Consider the following 18,616-nt stretch of genomic DNA (forward strand, 5'->3'; position numbering starts at 1 on the left):
ATTCTGTCGCCTGCCCCTCTGCCTCTACCACCACCACCGCCTCTAGTGCTGCCTCAGTATTGTACTCATCGTTTCTTCTTTGTCCTTATCGACCTAGAATATTGCCTCGAGAGACTTCGGTGCTGCTCGAACCGCGCTCTCTCTCATATACAGGGTCTGGCGCCACTAATGGCTTCGTCCCCTTCAACGTCTGCAGCAGCGTCGGGTAGACAGACTCGTCAGAAACGCGTAAATCCCTCGCGTTCTGGCAAAGGTTGCCCTGGTATAGGAAACTGTGAGGCTGACACTCTCATATTGGATACCCAGAAGCGACAGCGTACGTATTCTTCTCCAAATTTGCCTTAGATTTTCGAGTCTCACTGGTGTCAATGCCCAGTCGAGAATGAACCATTGATTCCTGCCAATACTCTATTTTTCATGACGACCAATCTGGAGCTACTCCCTAAGAACTCCTCCTCGTCTGACGGCCAGCCCATGTTCAACATTCATGCCAATGAACGCTATTTTGAACGTCCAGAGGTCATGCAAAGCTACAGATTGCAACAGTCTATCGAGACGCCTGATTTTACCGAACTATCCCAGACCCATGTCGGGGGGCGGTTTAGGCCTAGAGGTTCCGACGACGTTCGTGGATATTATTTCTTACAACTGTGGCTCAATACTGATACTCTGAATGATTATATGCTTTCCCCTCTTATGTTCCCATGTCATATCACAGACCACACATGACACTTCAGATACTTATTACGAAAAGCGGCATCGCAAGTACGAGACCATGGAAAAACGCCAGCGTCTTCGAGAGAAGGAACAACTCAAGTATGAGCAGTACAAACTCAAGGAAAGGATTGAGCAGCTTCGTGGGATGGATGCCATGGCCTTTCTCACTCTCCCGGCGGAGTCATTCACTCCAAAGTCGTTGAAGGAAGAAGGACGCCGAACTTCCCTCCATTTCCGCCAGTGGATTTCATATCAATAATCCTTCACTCTATAAAGAGGGCGAGAGGCGGCGGAGGGAAATGCTCGATACCGCCACGACACTAGAGGAAAGGTATCGCATATTGTTACCCCCAGACAAGAAGAACTATCCCAAGAAGCGTAACAAAGAGAGTCAGAAAAAGCCCCCCCGCCCCAGCGTCGAAGTCAGAGTCTCGGAGGAGTATCAGACCGAGTGGGAGGAGAACGAGGTAGAAGAAGTGGAGAATCAGCACGAGACTGAAGAGGCCGAAATGTCCTTGCCGAAAGAAGTCTTGTATAACGAGAAACCAGTGACTCTCACAATCAAGGTGCCTCCTAGGGTTTCCTCTACCGCAACAACACCGGCACCGACACCCCCGACCATGCCTGCACCATCTGCGAAGACGAAAATGGAAGCGAGGTCCGTGCTTCCAATAAACGCGTCGCCGCCATTCAAGGCTGCAACGCCGGTCAAGGCCACTCCACCACTGCCCAAGAAACGAAGAAAACCAGATCTTATACCATCGACTCCAGCAGGAAGCCCACCTCCTCCCCGACCAACGTGGTCTGGAACTCGCCCTTCACCCTTCCTCTCATCTTCGCCCCCACCGGCTGTCGTTCCGCCCTCAGGACCTACTGCAGGGTCCAGTTCCCTGAGTCCTGTCTCCATAACCGGTCCTGATGAGATCCCCGGTTCTCCAGTCATCCCCCTCTTCGATGATCGCGCTACTCCCACTATATCTAATCCTGAAATCGCGACTCTTGATATAAGTATCAAGTCAGCATCATCTCCTGCGTCAGAAATAGACTTTATCATCGATAAGCCTGAGGAAGAAATCGAGGTTCATGCCACCTACAGGCACAGGAAGGCGTCCTCGTAAGCGGGCCCGACAATCCTACACCTACTCTGCCGCGCATTTAGTCAAAGAGTCAGTGTCTGCTCCCCCGCGTCGCTCTGTCACACGCGTAGCCGAAGTAGCTACACCCGCATCGCCTGCTCCTTCGCTCACATCCGTGCCCAAACCCAAAGCGCCAGGTTTCTTGCTATCTGCTGCTCTCAAGAGAAACCAAAACAACCCCCGTGGCACAATTGTCAGACATTACGTCGCCTGGGGGGTCAAACTTGGACCTGAGCGCAAAGGCGAGGAGAAAGAGTATGAGATACCGAGGGAGATACGTGAGGAGTCTCTTGTTGCGGCAGTTATGGCAAAGATTGAGGCGCAGTGTCCGGATGTTGATGAAGGTCCACCTGAACCTGTTGAAGGTTCTGGCCGGCACAGAGCTGGTGCGTACAGTTGAGCCTGAATTATTTGATTCCACAGAACCCTAGCAGACCTTTTTGCTTCCCATTGCTGTTCAACGCACATCAACACCCATCTTTATCGTATTTCATGTCGCCGTCCTTATTCATTATCGATAACTTGGAACTAAATTTTAAGTCGAGTAATTTATTAGTTATATTTCCACTGCCAAAAACCATTTTACTGGTCTACTGTAGTGATTTGACAACATCCAACAGCTCTTTCTGACCATCCAAGCGAATTGTGCTCTGACGCCCCGAGACCATCTGCGCATGCGTAACTATAGGAAGCTGCGTGACCGGCATACCCCACACCTTGTCATCTGGCAATCTCCGTTTATAGTTGCTCTTGAAACGGTGATGGGATGGTCCAAACAAGTTTACTAGTTGAACCTGAGGACGGGCTACACTCTTCGTTTCGTCCTCCATGCCAGGTCCCTTCCTTTCATCAACAAGCACCTCTGCCTGTGGCAGAGCGAAGTCGATCGCAGGATCGCGCAAATGAGGGAGATACGAAAATGAGACGTTTGGTTCTCGGTCAGGAATGACTTTTTCTTCAGACTCGAGCACTGCTTTGACGTGGGCATCTATCTCAGCATCCCCTGATAATACGATCTCAAGACCGTTATTTTGCCTTCTCCTGGGGTTGGTACGAGGTCGTCGAGGTCTGGTATTTCCTGTATTTCTCTGAGGCTGCAGTTTCCTGGTTTGCGCATTTCCCCTTTGTGCCCTCACTGGGCGGGTATTGGCCCTAGGAAGCTGTTTCCCGCCTTTCTCCTGAAGGCTTTCATCTTTCTTCGGCTGGCGCGGCTCCTTGGTACGATGATACTGCGATGTCTGTGGTTGTTCAAACAAGGCATCAAAGTTGACGCTCTCGACATATTTTTTGTGCGTATGGACACGGGCAGTCTCCTGAGGAGTCGGTATGTGGACAGCTGTGGCGGGTGCACCAGCCAAATCATCTAAATCCACGCTCTTGTAGTGCTCTTGGAACTGTTCACCAGGGACAGCCGGGGCCTCGCCTGGAGCAGAGGATACGGTCGTCTCGCTGGGAGGAGAAGATACAGTAGAGGTAGAAGATGCAGGGGGAACGTCATTGGAGGTAGCGTCGACGGCTGGAGGAGTAGCGGTAGGAGGGGGAGTAGGTTTTTGTGCATGGATCTTTATAAGACGCTCCGACAGCGAGTTTCCAGAGTATATCTTTATTTCCGCCCTATTTGCTAAACAAAGGCATATATGTCAAGATATTATTCCAGTGTACCACAGATATACGCACGAATTTTGATACCGTCAAGGTCTTCTGCTATCCTCTTTTTCCCGCCCCCGCCTATCCTGTCCAAAATCCTGGTGCTCAAGTCAGGGACGGAACTGGGAGCGGAATCTGTCGAGCTGAAGCGTATGCATTGCGTCTTGAGACAGCGTAGAGTCGGACCAGCACTAGGCCGCCATCCGAGCATGATACAGGACGTGACGGTGAGGACGCGAAAATGCCGAAAAGGGAAGAATATTGTTTGGCTTTATTGTCTTTCACCTTTACTCTGCTTCGCATGCATCCTTCAAGTTTCCTTGGTCGTCTGGTCGTCAATCTTACCCTCTTCCTTATCTGTTTTATCGCCTATTCTTCTCAGATATTCGTGATTTGGCCATGGTACGGCCGTGCAATTTCTGTCGACCTCATATGTCTTTTGCTTCCGTTCAAGTGAGCCGTGCTTACCAACCGCGCCTCAGTACTTATTTTTTTGCAGTCTTCTCGTTGGAATGCTTCTATGGAATTACTTTCTTTGCGTGTACACTGACCCTGGCGGTGTACCCAGCGGCTGGGTTCGTATCCCAGCTTCCTTCTGTCTGTCATCCTGACGGATGGATAGAAACCCGATACTCACGAGGATGGCTACGAAGTCAAGAAGTTAACTGGAGGGCCTCGGTATTGCAGAGCATGCAAAAATTTCAAACCCCCTCGAACTCACCATTGTCGCCAGTGCAATAGGTATGCTCCTCTTCCTTACCGACATTAGGCCAATCTAATCTCTTCCAGGTGCATACTGCGCATGGGTACAGCCTCTTTGACGTTTGAAACACCCCAGTCTCACGACTCCTAGATCATCACTGTCCTTGGGTTAATAATTGTGTTGGCCACTTCAATTACGGATATTTCATACGCTTTTTATTCTACGTGGATGTGGCATGCTCTTACCACCTTGTGATGATGACGCGACGCGCTATGGAAAGTCCAGCTGTTGTATATTGGGTGAGCATCTGTCCCTGTCCACCGTTGTGCATCTCATCTGGTCTCATTTCTAAGAACACAATAACGGCGACCGAAATAGTGTTCATCATCTTAAATTTCGTCGCCTGCGTTCCCGTCTTGCTAGCAGTCGGGGCGTTCAGGTTTGTTCGCTATAGGTCTAATATCATTCTACGCTAAAATCGGCTTCAGCCTCTTCCATTTTTCTGGCCTCATGTCAAATACGACTACAATTGAAGGTTGGGAGAAAGACAAAGTCGCAACGATGGTTCGTAGAGGCAAGATCCGTGAGGTGTGTATTTTGTTTTCATCTATCGGATTACCAGCTAAGTTACCCCGCGCAGATCAAGTTCCCTTATGTGTGTATTTTGACGACGGAACTCTTTTTCATGCTAACTTTCAGCTGTCTAGAATCTTGGTCGAAGACGCAACATAGAATCCGTTCTTGGTACAAATCCTCTACTCTGGTGCTGTCCTACGAGGGCGTTAGGCAACGGACTAAAATATGATATTAATGAGAGTGGTAAGTGGATCGAGTTAACGGAATCGCGAGAGCGATACGAGAGAAGCGAGGTATCTGGATGGGAAGCATGAATACGGGATATTCAGTGAGCAAATCATCATGCGGTCTTGCAGCCCAGTAAGCGCTCATATTTCATTCTCAAGTTCCTGCATCGTATCGTCTCGTTCTTCCGCTGCTGCTATCTTTATTAATTCTTGAGACTAATGGCTTTCTTCTGCGTTCACAGAAGAAAGTTTAGAACTGGACACATGGCCTCCGCGTGATCCAGCAGCAGCTCTATACGAAGACAGACCTGACGGTTTCCATCTTCCGGACTCCCCCTGGACATATGGGAATGAGACGATCAATCCTGACTTGAAGCCATCGAATTCCCGGTCTCGAAAATCCGGTCAGAGACGGACAAAGAACGGGCATGCGTCGACACTCCCACCTTACCATCCAGATTATCAAGAAGGGGCTAGCTCTGGATACGATTATGAAGATGATTCGTCAGATGAATCATCTCCTGATGAAAGCCATGCTCTAGTGAGACGAGGATCGGAAGGATACGAGGTGCGGCCTCAAGGAAGGGAGGACATGCTGCATCGTTACCTTCTGGAAATAGGGGAGACACCTGGTCGATACCATAGATATATCCCGCAACCCGATTCGGAGTCAGAGAGTGACGACGATGATATACCAATTGGACAATCCCTTCGGACAGAAAATAGAGAACAGTAGTGACGTGTGAATAGATTACTGTTACATAAGATAACCTTATGGACTGCTGTAGCTGCTAATAGTAATAATCTGTTATACTAATAGAGCATAAGGACAGTTTCAAGGCCGAAAAATATGTACTGCTAAAATACAAGTGCGCATAGCCAATTACTAGGAGGTACTAGTAGATAGGATGCGAATATATGATTAAGCCATCCTCTGAGTGTACACTTTCCATATCAGACCTCCCTTCTCACCTACTTCCAGCGTGCTGCTTCCAAGAGGTACATCTACAGACCACTTGCTGCTGTGCTCCTCCAGCTCCTGAACAACCGATCCATTAATTTTCACTTGTACTTCCCCGAGCTTGGGCTTCTTTTTCGTCGTGCGTACGGGTTTGACCTTGACGCCACCGCCTTTCGGAACTTTGGGTGGTCGACCACGGCCCCGCTTGACTTTCTTCTTTCCATTCTTCATTGAAGCATCCATATCCATGGCATCCTCATCATCCACCTCCTCTTCCCCTCCGCTGCTCTCTTCGTCGTCGCCCATAAAGGATATCTCCTCAACACGGAGGCTCTTATCTTCTGGTCCCAGCAGCATTGACCAGCTTCTCACGCCATCTCGGTGATCCAGATTGAACTGCCTTCCGCGAGGCTCTGTCTTAATCAGAACAAGACGTAATTGATGAGCGTAATTCACTGGGGGTGACTTGGACATTGAATGTGCTTGGGCTGTTTGAGCGACCATGGCGACTTGAGGATTGGGGACTGGAGTGGCAGAGTTCTTTGATGGAGCAGCGGGTTGAGCAACGGCCGCATTGACCTTTGTTAGATTAACCGGTTTAGAGTACTGCGAAAAGGTAATGTTTGCGTGGGCTGGCGGCATGGTAGGCGTAGGTTGAGGTTGAGGAGTCGATGAAGATGAAGGGACGTGTGCTGATGATGCGGGAGTCGCCACTGGGGCGGGTGCTGAAGGAGCGGGTGCCGGTGCAACCGCTCGCACAGTGGCTGCCGGAGCAACGGGTTTCGGCGTCGGCTGAGGAGGAGATGGCAATGGGGTGCTCTTCGCAGGTGGGACCCGTACAGCTATGGTAGAAGTGTGTGGTAATGTGGGTTCTGGCGCAGGTGCATGCGCTGGCGGAGCAGGTTGAGACGCGGCAGCCTTAGAAACTGAAGCGTTTGACGCAGCTCCCGGCACCTTGATCTTGATCTTGTTGGTCGTAGGCTTTGAGTACCTCTCAATCGTGAATGGTGGGGGCAAGTCTGACATTAGTCGACGGAAGTCGTTCTTTGAATACCATCAATGACAGAGGTTATTAAGATTAAGTGTAAACGCACTCGAAGAGTAAGAGCATCCTCCCATATGAGGGTATGTTCTTGATTAAAAGCCAGAGCATTTGAAAAGACTAGTTCCACATCATCAGCAAATTCATCCGCTGTGGCATATTCCTTGCGCTTGACACGTTTCTGAGTTGATGATTAAAATAAGTAAATTTTGAGATATTATCCACGCACAAATATATTCTCTAGACATTGAGGGTGTTTGATTTCCTTATAATAGATCGCCCAGTCTTTCTTAGACGGTAGCTCCATGAATTCAGCTGAGAGGGTTCGACCGCTACAAGGATAGCTGGCATTAGCTCGGGGGTATATGCAGAGAGTGTTGGACATACTTATCATCAGTCTTGCTGATAAGCTTCTCGAGCCTTGATTTTGCTAGACGACTGAGACTAGGAGGTTTGTTTTTCTTCTTGCCATCTTCGCCAACTTCCGTCCTAGTCAGCTCCTTGTACGTTTTGCTAGCAAGTTTCTGGAAATGATTTAGATGACAAGAAGGCCAGAGAGCAATCGTACACTCGCTTGCAAGTCCTTTGCATCCTGCCAGATTACGCTGTCTGGGTGATTATAGTTTTTTGCGTTGGTGAAACACAAGTCGAAATCGAACTTTACGGCCTCGAGGTTAGGATAGGCATGGGAATTGAGTTTTTTCTTGATATCGTCGAGGGCAATAGGCTGCTTGATTAGCTCGAAATAGTCGGGGTATTGACGTTTAAGGGGTTTGGTGAGGAAAAGGGTGGACAGAGATCTACCGCTGGGATTGTCGAAAGGGCGAGGGATGATGGTTGTGAAGAAAAGAGAGCACCAAATTGGTCAGAACAGGAAATGGGCCGAGTGCGTCACAACTTACTCTTTGTTGACTGCGTCCTTCACCGTCTGCCAAATCTTCATTCCCTGCTCTCTGACCTCATCCTCGCTGGCCACTTCGCCCTCGGAAATGGGATTTACTGGATCCGACATGGTTACATCGACGTCTGAAGATGACGGCTGGTCTTTCCGTCGTTTGGCTCGTGATCCCTCATCCACTGTCGACGACCCCGGATGATTTCGTTTGCCCATGACACCGCTCGTTGCGAGTTGTTTCTCGCTTAGTTGCTCGAAAACAAGGTGCGGTATATAGGCTTTGGAGGGAGTACGAGCGGAAAAATGGTCAAAATATTGGGTTCCTTGGGCCAATGTAAGTTCGTGGCACGTGATAGCGTTGACGCGCCAAACTCTAGAACGCGTCAATAAACAAGTACTAACAATCCACGATCAATTCTGAAAGACCGAAATAGTATCAAAATAGTATTTGACCTTGGTAGCAAAGTTCAGTTTAAGCCGAAGACCAGTACGAGCTAGCAATTGTCCTTGACCGCGGGAGTTCAAACATTCACGCTTCACCAAGCGTGTAAAACATTCTTTGGAAACGGAACTTTGAGACTCAGAATCTCGGAATCTCGCGAACAGAAAATCTTCATGCTCAAAGCCTCGAGTTCAACGTTCGTTCCTGCTGGTTGTACTCAGGTATCAGGCATGATGCATATTGAGAATTGGTTTTCACGGCTCTAACGCCACCTGCTATTTATACCTATTTACCGCTTACTTTATACTTTGACATCTCGTACCTATTTCTACTTGACTCCGACTACCCACTGTCTCCGTATCTACGACAGAATATACCTGCCTTTCGAGTCAACCACGTCCTCTTTCCGAGTCGCCACCACCTAAACTCCAACAATGCATGTGAACAGTGTAGGACTTCCCTAGATGGTGACTATTGCTGCCTCAATACCAAGCTTTACTGAAATAATCCTCAACAGATCAGGGTAAGTCAGTATCGAGGTGGATTACTTATCTCCGACTCTGGATGATCCTGGGAATTTTCGGTGTTTACTGAGACGCGGCGAGGTTCGAAGGACCTCATACCTCTCCATCGCAGCACTGTTATTGCGGAACCTACATAAGCATCTCACAAGCGAAACAGACACATGCACATTGGGACACATAATATTTATAAGGTGCGTACAATATCTATCTGCTAACGATTCAATCCGAATACTTGACTCTATAGACATTCTCTACTTAAAGTTCATGGCAATTCAAATGGTCATTTCTATGCACCCACCACCCATCATGCAGAAACGTCAGGTCTATAGCATCGACAACCTAGCAATCCTGCTCTCCAACATTAACCGTCTGGCGGCCCTGGAGTGATTATTCAATCCCCCCTCAAACGCCCAGGTCGCGTCTTTCCACTTTTCCGAATCCGAAGTACCTTCTTGATCTCGAAACGAGTACTTTCGTAATATTGCAGCACCGCCAGGCTAGAGAGGCTCAGTTATCAGGAACATAAAATATGAACAAAGTCCTACATGTTCTCCCATATAGCTCGTCGCGTCGATGACGAAATCATCAATCAAGAGTATGCATCGCCCAAGAGAGCCTTGAATGTACTTTTGAACATCGTCGATCGTCCAACTGGGGCCGTCCCATTGGTCATCCTCTACAGGAGGAACTCCATACGCGCTTTTGTGTCGCATGTACTCGACTGCCTCTAACATGTCGTCTTTTCTCGCGCGCCGTAAACCCGTTGCAAGTCCCAATTTATGAAGGCCGACAATTATCCATTTCGATGGGTCCCAGTCAGCCCTAGAGGGCCCTGAGCGGAAGTCGTGCGGGAACGTGTGCTAAAAGTGAAGTATATCATTTAGGGCCCAGTTTCAGCAATTGGTAGTGCATACATGCTGTGTTTGACACATGAGCGCCTCATGATTTATGCAAAGTCAGGGTGAGTAAACTTACAAAGTTGTGGTTTCCTTCTCCGCCGGTCAGGAGCGCTAAAAGCTGGTTTGTGTTAAAATAAATATCAGATGCGGACTCGAGTAATGCAGATGACTGACTAGATTTCCTCTAGAGGTGTCTTCGTCAGAGTAAGGTTGAAGACCATCCCAATGGGCAAGCCTCACACCAGAAGGTGAGCTTTGGAAAAAGCCAATCATGCTCAGGTACTCACGAGTTGACCAGAAAAGTACAATGCCAAACTGATATGCCGTCCATCAGAAATTACCGTTAACAAAAGTGGACGCGCTTACTAGCAAGTCTAGACACCAATCCGGCCCAAATGAATGCTCCCTTTGGATCTCCCCAAAGATTCCCTATTATTGGGGGAAACGCAAAACCCAAGAACAAGGCAATTGGCACTGATTAACGTAGTCTATAAGTTGCCTGTGCGCCGATAAGATATGTGAAACGCTTTCCATAATATTTATGTTGGAAACGCACGACTGAACTCGGGATATCAAAGACACGGGCGAGAATATTTGATTTATGACTTACCAGGGTCACTGTCAAGGTCATCACGATCGATAAGTTCCATTCTTCGATATGTAGGCTTGAAGAATATCCATCCCATGTGAGAGTAGAGCAGCCCTCGAGTTGCAGCGTATCTTCACGACAATCAATAATGGCGTGCATCAGAAATCATCGAACGTGGCTCACGGGTCGTCCATGGGATCATCCGTGAATCTCTGAAGACCTTCTACGTGAGCAAATGAAATTTGAAACAGATTATCCGACGTACATGATGTAACCGATGTCGGAGACACCTTCAAACCCGGTTAAGTACAAAGTTGCTTCTCATATTGTTAATGGACCTTCTTACCACCACTAAATGCGCTGCACGTCAATATAGACTATTGAAAGCGTAAAGAGATAGCCCGACCTTGATAGAGCCCTGGAACCCCGCCGAACCTAATGCCGCTAAGACGATTCTCACAGCTGTGTTAGCGCGAAATGCACGATGGGAATACAATCTATGGTATCCGATGGTGATGCTAAGTGGGTTGCTTAGAAACTATCTTTGTTGATGGACGGACTCGAACATACCCAAAATCCGCAAGCTGCCACACCAAGAAAGCAAGGAAGAGACTGGCTCGATGCACGGCGTAGACTGGGAAGTAGTAGACTCCTATAAAGGCGGCGATATGGATAGACACAAAGAAAATAGCGTTGCTCCACCAAATCTTGGGAGCGGACAGGGCCTTTGTATCACTTCCCATGATGGTAGTCGACAAGAGAGAACGGGAGACAGAAGGATGCCGTGGATCACCTCTGGGCTTTAAGTAGTTGGTAACGTAATGTCTCTGGGGTCATCCCGATCGCGTTGCTGGACCTGAATCGGTGATCTAAGCGCGCCACACAGAAACATCCATAGTACGTGAACAATTTGCCGGCCGAAAGAGATTTTCATTTCGAGCGGGTGACGGTTCGAATACCCATCTTATAGGTATGTCTTCTGCCCTTGAAAGCAGAAGACATACCTTGCAAGTACCATAGGACCCATTCATGCTGCTGCGCCGCAACAAAAGGGTAGGTACAACATTCGGATCGCCCACTCCTTTTTGCCTCGAGGACCGTTGGGCGCTCAGACCGTCGACCTTCGTTTGACAGACATGCCGCGAACCATTTCAGTATGGGGTTTCATCAAACCTTCAGCGTCTTGAAAGGGTCGAGCGAGTTCAAATCTAGTAGTCGATTATCCCGCGACAATATACATCATAGTTTCCTTCCAAATTTCTCACATACAGTGTCCAAGATAGCCCTGACTTGTCCTACCTTTAGACCATCTGTCTGCCAAACAGCCCATTCTCGCTCGGTGCTGACGCCCATACCCAAGGCTTCCCGTCGGTATCGCATCTCTCCGTCCCGCCAAGAGCCACCAGACATGTGGAGCTCTTCAAGTCCCAGCGGTAGCAATGAGACGAGGATCGGTTCAATGGTGTCAACATTCACGCCTGAACCAGGGAGGATAGTGAGAGGCCATGAATCACCCGCAAGTTGTTCAGCGACACGGAATAGTGAAGCAAGGGTGTCGATAGAATCTACAGCTGTTTTTCCATGTCCGCTGGGAGAAGTTGATCATTGTCCAATTTAGCGTGGAATTGCCATATACCTTGTCAGTATACGAGATATACCACCAATGTTGACTACATCCCGGAGGGCTTTGAGTTGCATCAACGAGTGGTTCAACCAAGTACTTTGACTATACCTTCGATATGGTCCCTTGTCATGTCAAAAGCGCGGTGGAAACATACTGCTTATCATTAGAATAGGACTGCCGACAACAGGTCAACGAACCTTCTAAAGGTAAAGCAGCGTCAACAATACTAGGTGCACGATCAAGCTTCAGAAGGGCTTCGAGACATCAATCCACCTACCGTTTCGTGCGTTCTGTATCAACTCGACCTTCTACAGTCAAGATTCCCGCAACAATACCTCGGATAGGATATCGCTTGAAGATGCGTATGTCCTGGAGCATGACATCGAGTTCATCGCCGCTATATAGAAAGTCGCCAGCTCTAGGACGAATCATGACCTAAGGGATGCAGGCCACGGACTATCAGATAAGACAGGAATTCGACACACCATAATCGGGACGTCAGGTGCAGCTTTCAAAACTGCCTTGAGTAGTCCCAGACTTGGCGTTGTGCCTCCTCCAAGTCCTAGGTTGCCGCATAGCTCCAGTCGGTCTGCCCCCGCCTGGACAGCGCTTGTGAAAGTTATTAAGACAAACTAGATAGATTTGCTGACTTGTACTAACTTTTTGGCGGACTGGACTGAATCTACACAGACTTCGAGGGCGACAGAGAATGACCGGTCCATGAGACGCGTACAGATTCCACAGTACCTCCGAGCCCGTGGTTCGCGGCAGGGAAGGAGGCTTCCAAAGAAGGAGATCGCGTGCTCTTGACGTAAGCAGACGTCACGGGCCCTGCTACGAGCTGACCCGATTGTTGACCTTAAAGCTATGGAAGTGAGCCCTGCAACGATGCCACTACGAAGATGCTCCAAGGGAGAAAGTCAATGTATTCATACAAGGCGAGATGCACAACAGCATTTTTGGTGCCAGAAAAATCATCGCGGTGTTAAATCAAGAGTTGCATGTTTCGACCCGGACCCTGACATCCTAAAGGAACAATAGGATGCCACCACAACTCCAATTCCATTGCATGCACCTCAGAAATGATACTCAAAAATTATCTCAGCTTACCATATGCTTACATCTGGTTACCTTCTCTCGCAGTGATGAAAATGTCAGTTATGCATGCCGAAATTTGAGGAACTCAAAACTTGCTCGCGAAACTTCAGAATTGGGGCTCGCATCTCGGAAATAGTGAGGGAATCACACACATACAAAATTCCATGTAATTTGATGGGGAAACGGAGAAGATATAACTGAAAAGTGATATTGCGACTCGACGGACAAAAAAAGCGATCGAGCCCAAAAAGGCAGCTGCGCCAACTATTCTGCAAACAGCAATAAAGACTATGGAGTGAGCCCGGCAAGATGACCCTCGTCCAAAAGATTACCTCTGTGTTTGCCTTCCGCTCCCTTCCGACAACCGTGCTCACGTCTCTCATCTATCTCGCCATCCTTATTTCAGTGCTCGTTACGGATGACCTGCCAGCAGTCCCAAAAAATAGGAAGGGACTAGATTTAGATCAGGCGTACTCAGACCTTCACAAGGTGATGGGCTGTTATTTATTTCCCATTTTGGCGCTATTATTTTACATTGTATAACAAGATTGCAGAACGACCACATCCGTACAATTCTCATGCAAACGACGCGGTCAGGTCTTTTATTTTAGGACGTGTTCACGACATAGCTGCTGGACACAAGCATGTCCACATCGCCGATGATATGGTATCGAATGGTTCCTGGGCTTCCGGAGCACACGGAGTGTACTTTGAAGGCACGAACATCTTGGTCAAAATTGACGGCACAGAGAAGGAGTATACTGAACGCGGTGGAGTCTTGTTCTCGGCACACTACGACTCGGTTTCCACTGCACCTGGTGCTACAGATGACGGAATGGGTGTAGCGACACTGCTTCAGCTTGTAGAATTCTTTGCCAAGAATAGGCCAAAGCGGACTGCTGTCTTTAACATCAATAATGGGGAGGAGGACTGGTTGAACGGTGCCCATGCGTATGGCATGCTGTCTTATTCTGTCCTAATGCTCACCTATTGTCATACAGTTTTCTGGTTCATCCATGGTCTAACATCACAGATACCTTTCTGAACTTGGAAGGTGCGGCATCTGGAGGGTATGTTAAATCCTATTCACTGATGCATCGTGTCTTACTGTGCATCGTGTCTTACTGTTGCATTAAGGCGTCCGACCCTCTTTCGTGCGACCTCAAGCGCACCACTGCTTTCATTCCTCAACACGCATGTACCCCACCCTCATGCCAACGTCCTATCACAAGATGCTTTTGCACGAGGCGTCATTCGATCCGCCACCGATTACGAAGTATATTCCGCCGGTGCAGACATCGACGGACTGGATCTAGCATTCTACAAAGGACGAAGTAAATATCACACGAAATTCGACGCCATTCCTTATACTGTAGGGCAGACGCGGGCACTCTGGGCAATGATGGAAGCTGCGAGGGGATCCGGTGTCGCTCTGGTTAACGACGATGGATCAATGCATCGTAAAGATTCAAGTCCAGCTGTGTATTTTGATCGTGAGTCCTGCGTGATCGGATTGACTACAAGAGATTGACTTAGAGGACAGTGTTTGGAGCCGCTCTCATCCTCTTTCCCTTGAGTTCTCTGTTCACTTTCAATGTCGTATTGTTGGCTGTCGGTCCTGTGGTTCTAATCCTACTCTTGGCTTGCGAAGCCGCTATTCGACACAACAGACGAAATGACGAGAACGGCAGTGTCCCTGGCAGCCACGACAACTTCTGGGGTCACTTGTGGAACTCAACAATATCATTACGATGGTTGAGTGGATTTTGGAGATGGTCTAAATTTTGGTTCGCCATACTGGTGACTGTGGGGCTACAAGTGTTATTGGTCTTCTCTTTCGTAAAAATCAATACTTTCGTACGTATTGGTGTCCTTGTCTTTGTTCTTTGTACTCACAACGCTTGTAGACCGTGCACTCATCGCCATACCTGGTGTTCTTGTCCTCCTTCACGTTGGCCTACCTGTCCATTGTTCCCATTCTACAGCTTCCCATTCCTTTCCAGAAAGCATCGGCACCGGAACAGCAGAAGCAAACTGTACTCTTGCAAATGTATTTTTTGACATGGGTCTTTTTGCTTCTTGCTACCATCGCGATAAGTAAAGCTAGCATCGGAGGCGTCTACTTTGTCACTGGATGGAACGCACTAGTATTCTTAGCATGCTGCGTCGGATGCGTTGAGGGTATGCTTGGTGCCGAGGGTACCACGCCTTTCCTCGTCTTTGTTACGCAGCCCACTCCTTTGGCTGAGGAGGAGCAAGGTGTAATGGAAGCCCCTACGGAGACTACTCCGTTGATACCCAGGACTAGGCATGATGTCCATGTCGTAGGTCAAGAAGAAACTGGGGCCATCGGATGGTGGATATTGCAGATGCTCATCGTTGTGCCCGTGCCAGTGATTTCAGTTGCTCACATTGCTGTAATTATGTTGTCGGCTATGCCACAGACATTATCGGATGGAAGCAGCGCTGTGACAGGTTAGTTCTCTCGTCGCCGATTTACTCTTCAAATTCTTTCTTAACTTTCCCTTAGTCTATGCAGCCGTGGCTTCCCTCGCATGTTTGATGGTTCTCCCAATAGCCCCGTTCAGCTTCAAATTGCACCGCTTTCTGGCCTACATTTTCGGCGTCATCTTCGTCCTTGTAACGCTCTATTCCTGGTTCGCATTCCCCTTCTCGCAGGAAGAGCCACTGAAGGTCTATTTCCTCCAAAACTTGACCCTTTCCCCTACGCTTGAAACTCAAGCTGTCACGACGCTCGCCGGGGCATCTGAGTACATCATGGAACTGATATCGCACTTGCCTTCGGCGTCGAGTCGGGACATCTCGTGTAATTACTCACAGGCAAGGTTGTCTTTGCAATCGTGCAGCTGGACGACCGATCTCATACCTTCGCCCGGTGGAAACCATACGTCGGATACTTGGCTTCAGACAAACGTTACCCGTCTTGGGACCACATCGGCGCGCATATCTGTACAAGGCCGAAACACACGTTCATGCCGGATATATTTCGAGACCAACCCTATTATTCGATATGATGTACATGGAGGAAGTGTGGGGATGCAACCTCGGTACGAAGTACCGGAGGGTGGAATCAAGGAACTGCGGATATGGAGTCGTACTTGGGACAGAAACTTTACTGTTGATGTGGAATGGGTTGATGGTGCGCCGGATATGGGAGGGAAGAGTGGCTTGTGAGTGGAACGAGTACGAGAGCGGCAGCGTTGGCGTTGGTACAGGTGGTCGAATTCCAGCACTGGAGGAAGTGTTGACGTTTTTACCAAATTGGGCGGTGGTGACAAAAATGACTGACGGATTGGTGGAAGTTTCTTCTGAATTTCGGTTATAGGCGTGCCGGGGACTCGTAGTGTAGGTAGTGATTGTCGAGTAAGATATATATGTACACAAAACGGTATGGGAATGCATTTTTGTAATTGCTGTAAACCTGTGATTGCCAGCGCAAGAATCATTGAGAATAATATAATATGTAAGCAGAAAGTTATAGATTGAAATTTGAACCACAAGAGTAGCAAGAAAGGATGTTCCGATATTTTTTGCTGGGTGTCACTCTCTTTCAATTATCATCAACTTCTGCGTAGTCCAACAACGCTTTGACCAGCACAATCCACTCCGTAAGGGGCAACTTGAATGATGTTTGAAGACTCTGGCAGCAAATCGGGTCCTTTACATGCTCAGAAAGAACAAGAAGGTCCTTCCTAGTACATATCTTCAGCTTATCGAACTTGGCTTTTCAAGTCCTCCCTACCCATCTGTCGCAAAAATGGGCGGACAGCGTCAGCCGTTGCCGAAGCAGCATTGATAGTGGTAAAGGACTGGCTTTGCGGAGTGGCGTTGGAGAGGCGGGAATGAGATAAGCTAGTACCAGGGACGTCGTGATGCGCCGGTAGGAGACGAGATTAACACAATAGCTGGACCATTGGACTCCTGGTCGTCGCGTCGCGTTTTAGATAGCGCGCGAGTCTTTTCAGCCAGGACTTTTCGCTTGGCCTGTCGCAAAGGACGCACATGAGAAGCTATAGTCAGTTCAAAGGTTCGCGAGTTAATTTGAAGAACCCCATGAATCATCAGCCTTACCAGTAGACATGCCTGGCATAATAGTCACGCGTTTGTGGACCTTTGGCGACGATGTCACCTTGAGGTTGGATGTATCCAAATAATACGCGTCTTCCTCAACGTTGTCATTGTAAAAGTTATCTATGACGCGCCCAAGCGTAGCTCTGGTGATATTGAACTCTTGCATAACCGAGAACTCGGAAATCCCGACTTGTAACGCGCGCCGCAATAAGGCACGACGCGGACGCGTCATCGGAGGTCGACTAGATGGTTCGTATAACGATAGATACACAGCAAAGAAAAATACGCCTACTATTGATGAGTTGACTGAGCCATTGTTGGTGCTACGAGGAAAAGAGTGTGAGAACATCCAGGACGGAATGATTTAAACATTCAAGAACACTCTCACAAGTCTTCTTCCCACGTAAGTAGATACATAGACGTAAACACATACAGCTTATCATTATAATACATGCCAGCGTTCTAACTATCATCAGCGCGCGAGATGTTCGTAAACATTAACAATCTTTCTCACATTCGGACAAATTGCAAGCCTGACCCTCTCGCTATCTGGCACGATGCCCTTACCCCTGTTCTCAAGCCATTGTGAGAAGTCAGTAAAACCACCAGCCCAGACGCTGCCCTTCCTTGCCATCTTGGCAAGTTTGTCTTTCTGGAATGACCATTTAAGATTGTGCATAATGGGGAGAAGGGTCCGAGACACGGTGAGCGAAGATGACTCCACATCCGGTAATACATGGGACTGATACAGCCCTTTTAGAGGGGCGTTGTCAGGCGCGGAAGATCGTCGCAGAAGATGTTTCGAAACGACACGTCCAACGTGACGACGAGAGAGACGCAAACTTGATTCGTATTGAATGATGGACTACCAGAGAAGAACGTTGTCAGATAAGCAACGGGTCGAAAGTAAACCGTCTTACGCCAAGAGTATACACATACGAGCCCATTCTCCATCGTCGCTCAATATTCAGACCTCGCATTACGCCTCGGTGAATCAGGTCTGAAAAGGAGGGCCGCAGTGCGATACCCTCAGGGCTTCGTCCGAATAGAGCATGCTTCACCCGCGACGGAGTAACGATGCGGAGACGATTTGTGTGCAAAACCGCGTCAGAAGCAAGCAAGGCAAATTGGGGCGAAACCTGGGCGATAGATGCGAGATCCGGGAGGTCAAGGTAAGAAACTAGAGGCATTGGTTCACCTGAGCTGCGCGTGTCGAATCACGAATATTGGGAGAATGGACATACGAATGTGCAGTAATATTTCTGGGGGTATACCGTCGACCAGCATTTCAGAGGTACTTGGTGCACAGATAACCGAGGTGGTAGATACTAAGGACAACGAGGTCGCCATGATATCCAGCTTGAAGCTTCCCACCGTGGGCTAGGCATGGCAGTGATCATATCACGTGCTCCAAAGTCATAAGGGCCGGTCAGACGCGTCTCGG

The 18,616-nt window shown here is 48.5% G+C and overlaps 9 protein-coding genes across 9 annotated transcripts; 3 read left to right on the forward strand and 6 right to left on the reverse strand.

Moving 5' to 3' along the window:
- Positions 1-168: 168 nt before the first annotated feature.
- Positions 169-2,493, forward strand: EV420DRAFT_1720034 (uncharacterized protein; the record flags this gene model as incomplete). The annotated part of the gene is made up of 5 exons (XM_060479746.1): positions 169-316; positions 377-624; positions 719-897; positions 959-1,732; positions 1,779-2,493. The coding sequence occupies 5 exons, from the start codon at positions 169-171 to the stop codon at positions 2,251-2,253; spliced, it is 1,824 nt and encodes a 607-aa protein (XP_060336594.1). The 3' UTR covers positions 2,254-2,493.
- EV420DRAFT_1637671 (uncharacterized protein) lies at positions 2,444-3,711 on the reverse strand (the record flags this gene model as incomplete). Its single annotated transcript, XM_060476742.1, has 2 exons — positions 2,444-3,474; positions 3,531-3,711. The coding sequence occupies 2 exons, from the start codon at positions 3,709-3,711 to the stop codon at positions 2,444-2,446; spliced, it is 1,212 nt and encodes a 403-aa protein (XP_060336595.1).
- Positions 3,712-3,801: 90 nt separating this feature from the next.
- Positions 3,802-5,742, forward strand: EV420DRAFT_1637672 (palmitoyltransferase PFA4; the record flags this gene model as incomplete). Its single annotated transcript, XM_060476743.1, has 10 exons — positions 3,802-3,953; positions 4,000-4,075; positions 4,123-4,241; positions 4,290-4,306; positions 4,354-4,502; positions 4,557-4,642; positions 4,692-4,791; positions 4,844-4,858; positions 4,911-5,022; positions 5,249-5,742. The coding sequence occupies 10 exons, from the start codon at positions 3,802-3,804 to the stop codon at positions 5,740-5,742; spliced, it is 1,320 nt and encodes a 439-aa protein (XP_060336596.1).
- EV420DRAFT_965080 (RSC complex protein) lies at positions 5,496-8,262 on the reverse strand. The gene is made up of 6 exons (XM_060484174.1): positions 7,912-8,262; positions 7,584-7,815; positions 7,397-7,533; positions 7,239-7,341; positions 7,062-7,190; positions 5,496-7,011 (listed from the first exon to the last, which is right to left on the reverse strand). Exons 1-6 carry the CDS (start codon positions 8,118-8,120, stop codon positions 5,929-5,931), a joined length of 1,893 nt encoding a protein of 630 aa, XP_060336597.1. The 5' UTR covers positions 8,121-8,262; the 3' UTR covers positions 5,496-5,928.
- A 931-nt stretch (positions 8,263-9,193) lies between these two features.
- On the reverse strand, positions 9,194-11,101 carry EV420DRAFT_1262927 (uncharacterized protein; the record flags this gene model as incomplete). Its single annotated transcript, XM_060467142.1, has 13 exons — positions 9,194-9,367; positions 9,416-9,730; positions 9,846-9,887; positions 9,944-10,004; positions 10,057-10,084; positions 10,136-10,243; positions 10,295-10,327; positions 10,380-10,489; positions 10,542-10,570; positions 10,624-10,648; positions 10,705-10,709; positions 10,765-10,876; positions 10,929-11,101. 13 exons carry the CDS (start codon positions 11,099-11,101, stop codon positions 9,194-9,196), a joined length of 1,215 nt encoding a protein of 404 aa, XP_060336598.1.
- A 238-nt stretch (positions 11,102-11,339) lies between these two features.
- On the reverse strand, positions 11,340-12,781 carry EV420DRAFT_965246 (copper homeostasis CutC domain-containing protein). Its single transcript, XM_060484176.1, has 8 exons — positions 12,633-12,781; positions 12,468-12,581; positions 12,318-12,417; positions 12,180-12,182; positions 12,091-12,135; positions 11,995-12,028; positions 11,658-11,946; positions 11,340-11,607 (listed from the first exon to the last, which is right to left on the reverse strand). Exons 1-8 carry the CDS (start codon positions 12,702-12,704, stop codon positions 11,578-11,580), a joined length of 687 nt encoding a protein of 228 aa, XP_060336599.1. The 5' UTR covers positions 12,705-12,781; the 3' UTR covers positions 11,340-11,577.
- A 581-nt stretch (positions 12,782-13,362) lies between these two features.
- On the forward strand, positions 13,363-16,522 carry EV420DRAFT_1514883 (putative zinc metalloprotease). Its single transcript, XM_060471855.1, has 8 exons — positions 13,363-13,569; positions 13,628-14,031; positions 14,082-14,150; positions 14,218-14,573; positions 14,624-14,937; positions 14,988-15,555; positions 15,611-16,233; positions 16,259-16,522. Exons 1-8 carry the CDS (start codon positions 13,390-13,392, stop codon positions 16,424-16,426), a joined length of 2,682 nt encoding a protein of 893 aa, XP_060336600.1. The 5' UTR covers positions 13,363-13,389; the 3' UTR covers positions 16,427-16,522.
- Positions 16,523-16,524: 2 nt separating this feature from the next.
- Positions 16,525-17,527, reverse strand: EV420DRAFT_1514888 (uncharacterized protein). Its single transcript, XM_060471856.1, is given in 5 exon segments — positions 16,525-16,824; positions 16,844-16,953; positions 16,991-17,111; positions 17,173-17,414; positions 17,465-17,527. 5 exon segments carry the CDS (start codon positions 17,485-17,487, stop codon positions 16,652-16,654), a joined length of 669 nt encoding a protein of 222 aa, XP_060336601.1. The 5' UTR covers positions 17,488-17,527; the 3' UTR covers positions 16,525-16,651.
- Positions 17,528-17,644: 117 nt separating this feature from the next.
- On the reverse strand, positions 17,645-18,459 carry EV420DRAFT_1618125 (uncharacterized protein; the record flags this gene model as incomplete). Its single annotated transcript, XM_060475307.1, has 3 exons — positions 17,645-18,037; positions 18,093-18,352; positions 18,417-18,459. The coding sequence occupies 3 exons, from the start codon at positions 18,457-18,459 to the stop codon at positions 17,645-17,647; spliced, it is 696 nt and encodes a 231-aa protein (XP_060336602.1).
- Positions 18,460-18,616: the final 157 nt, after the last annotated feature.

Source organism: Desarmillaria tabescens (assembly GCF_030435595.1).
Source record: "Desarmillaria tabescens strain CCBAS 213 chromosome Unknown EV420scaffold_5, whole genome shotgun sequence".
Lineage (NCBI taxonomy): Eukaryota > Fungi > Basidiomycota > Agaricomycetes > Agaricales > Physalacriaceae > Desarmillaria > Desarmillaria tabescens.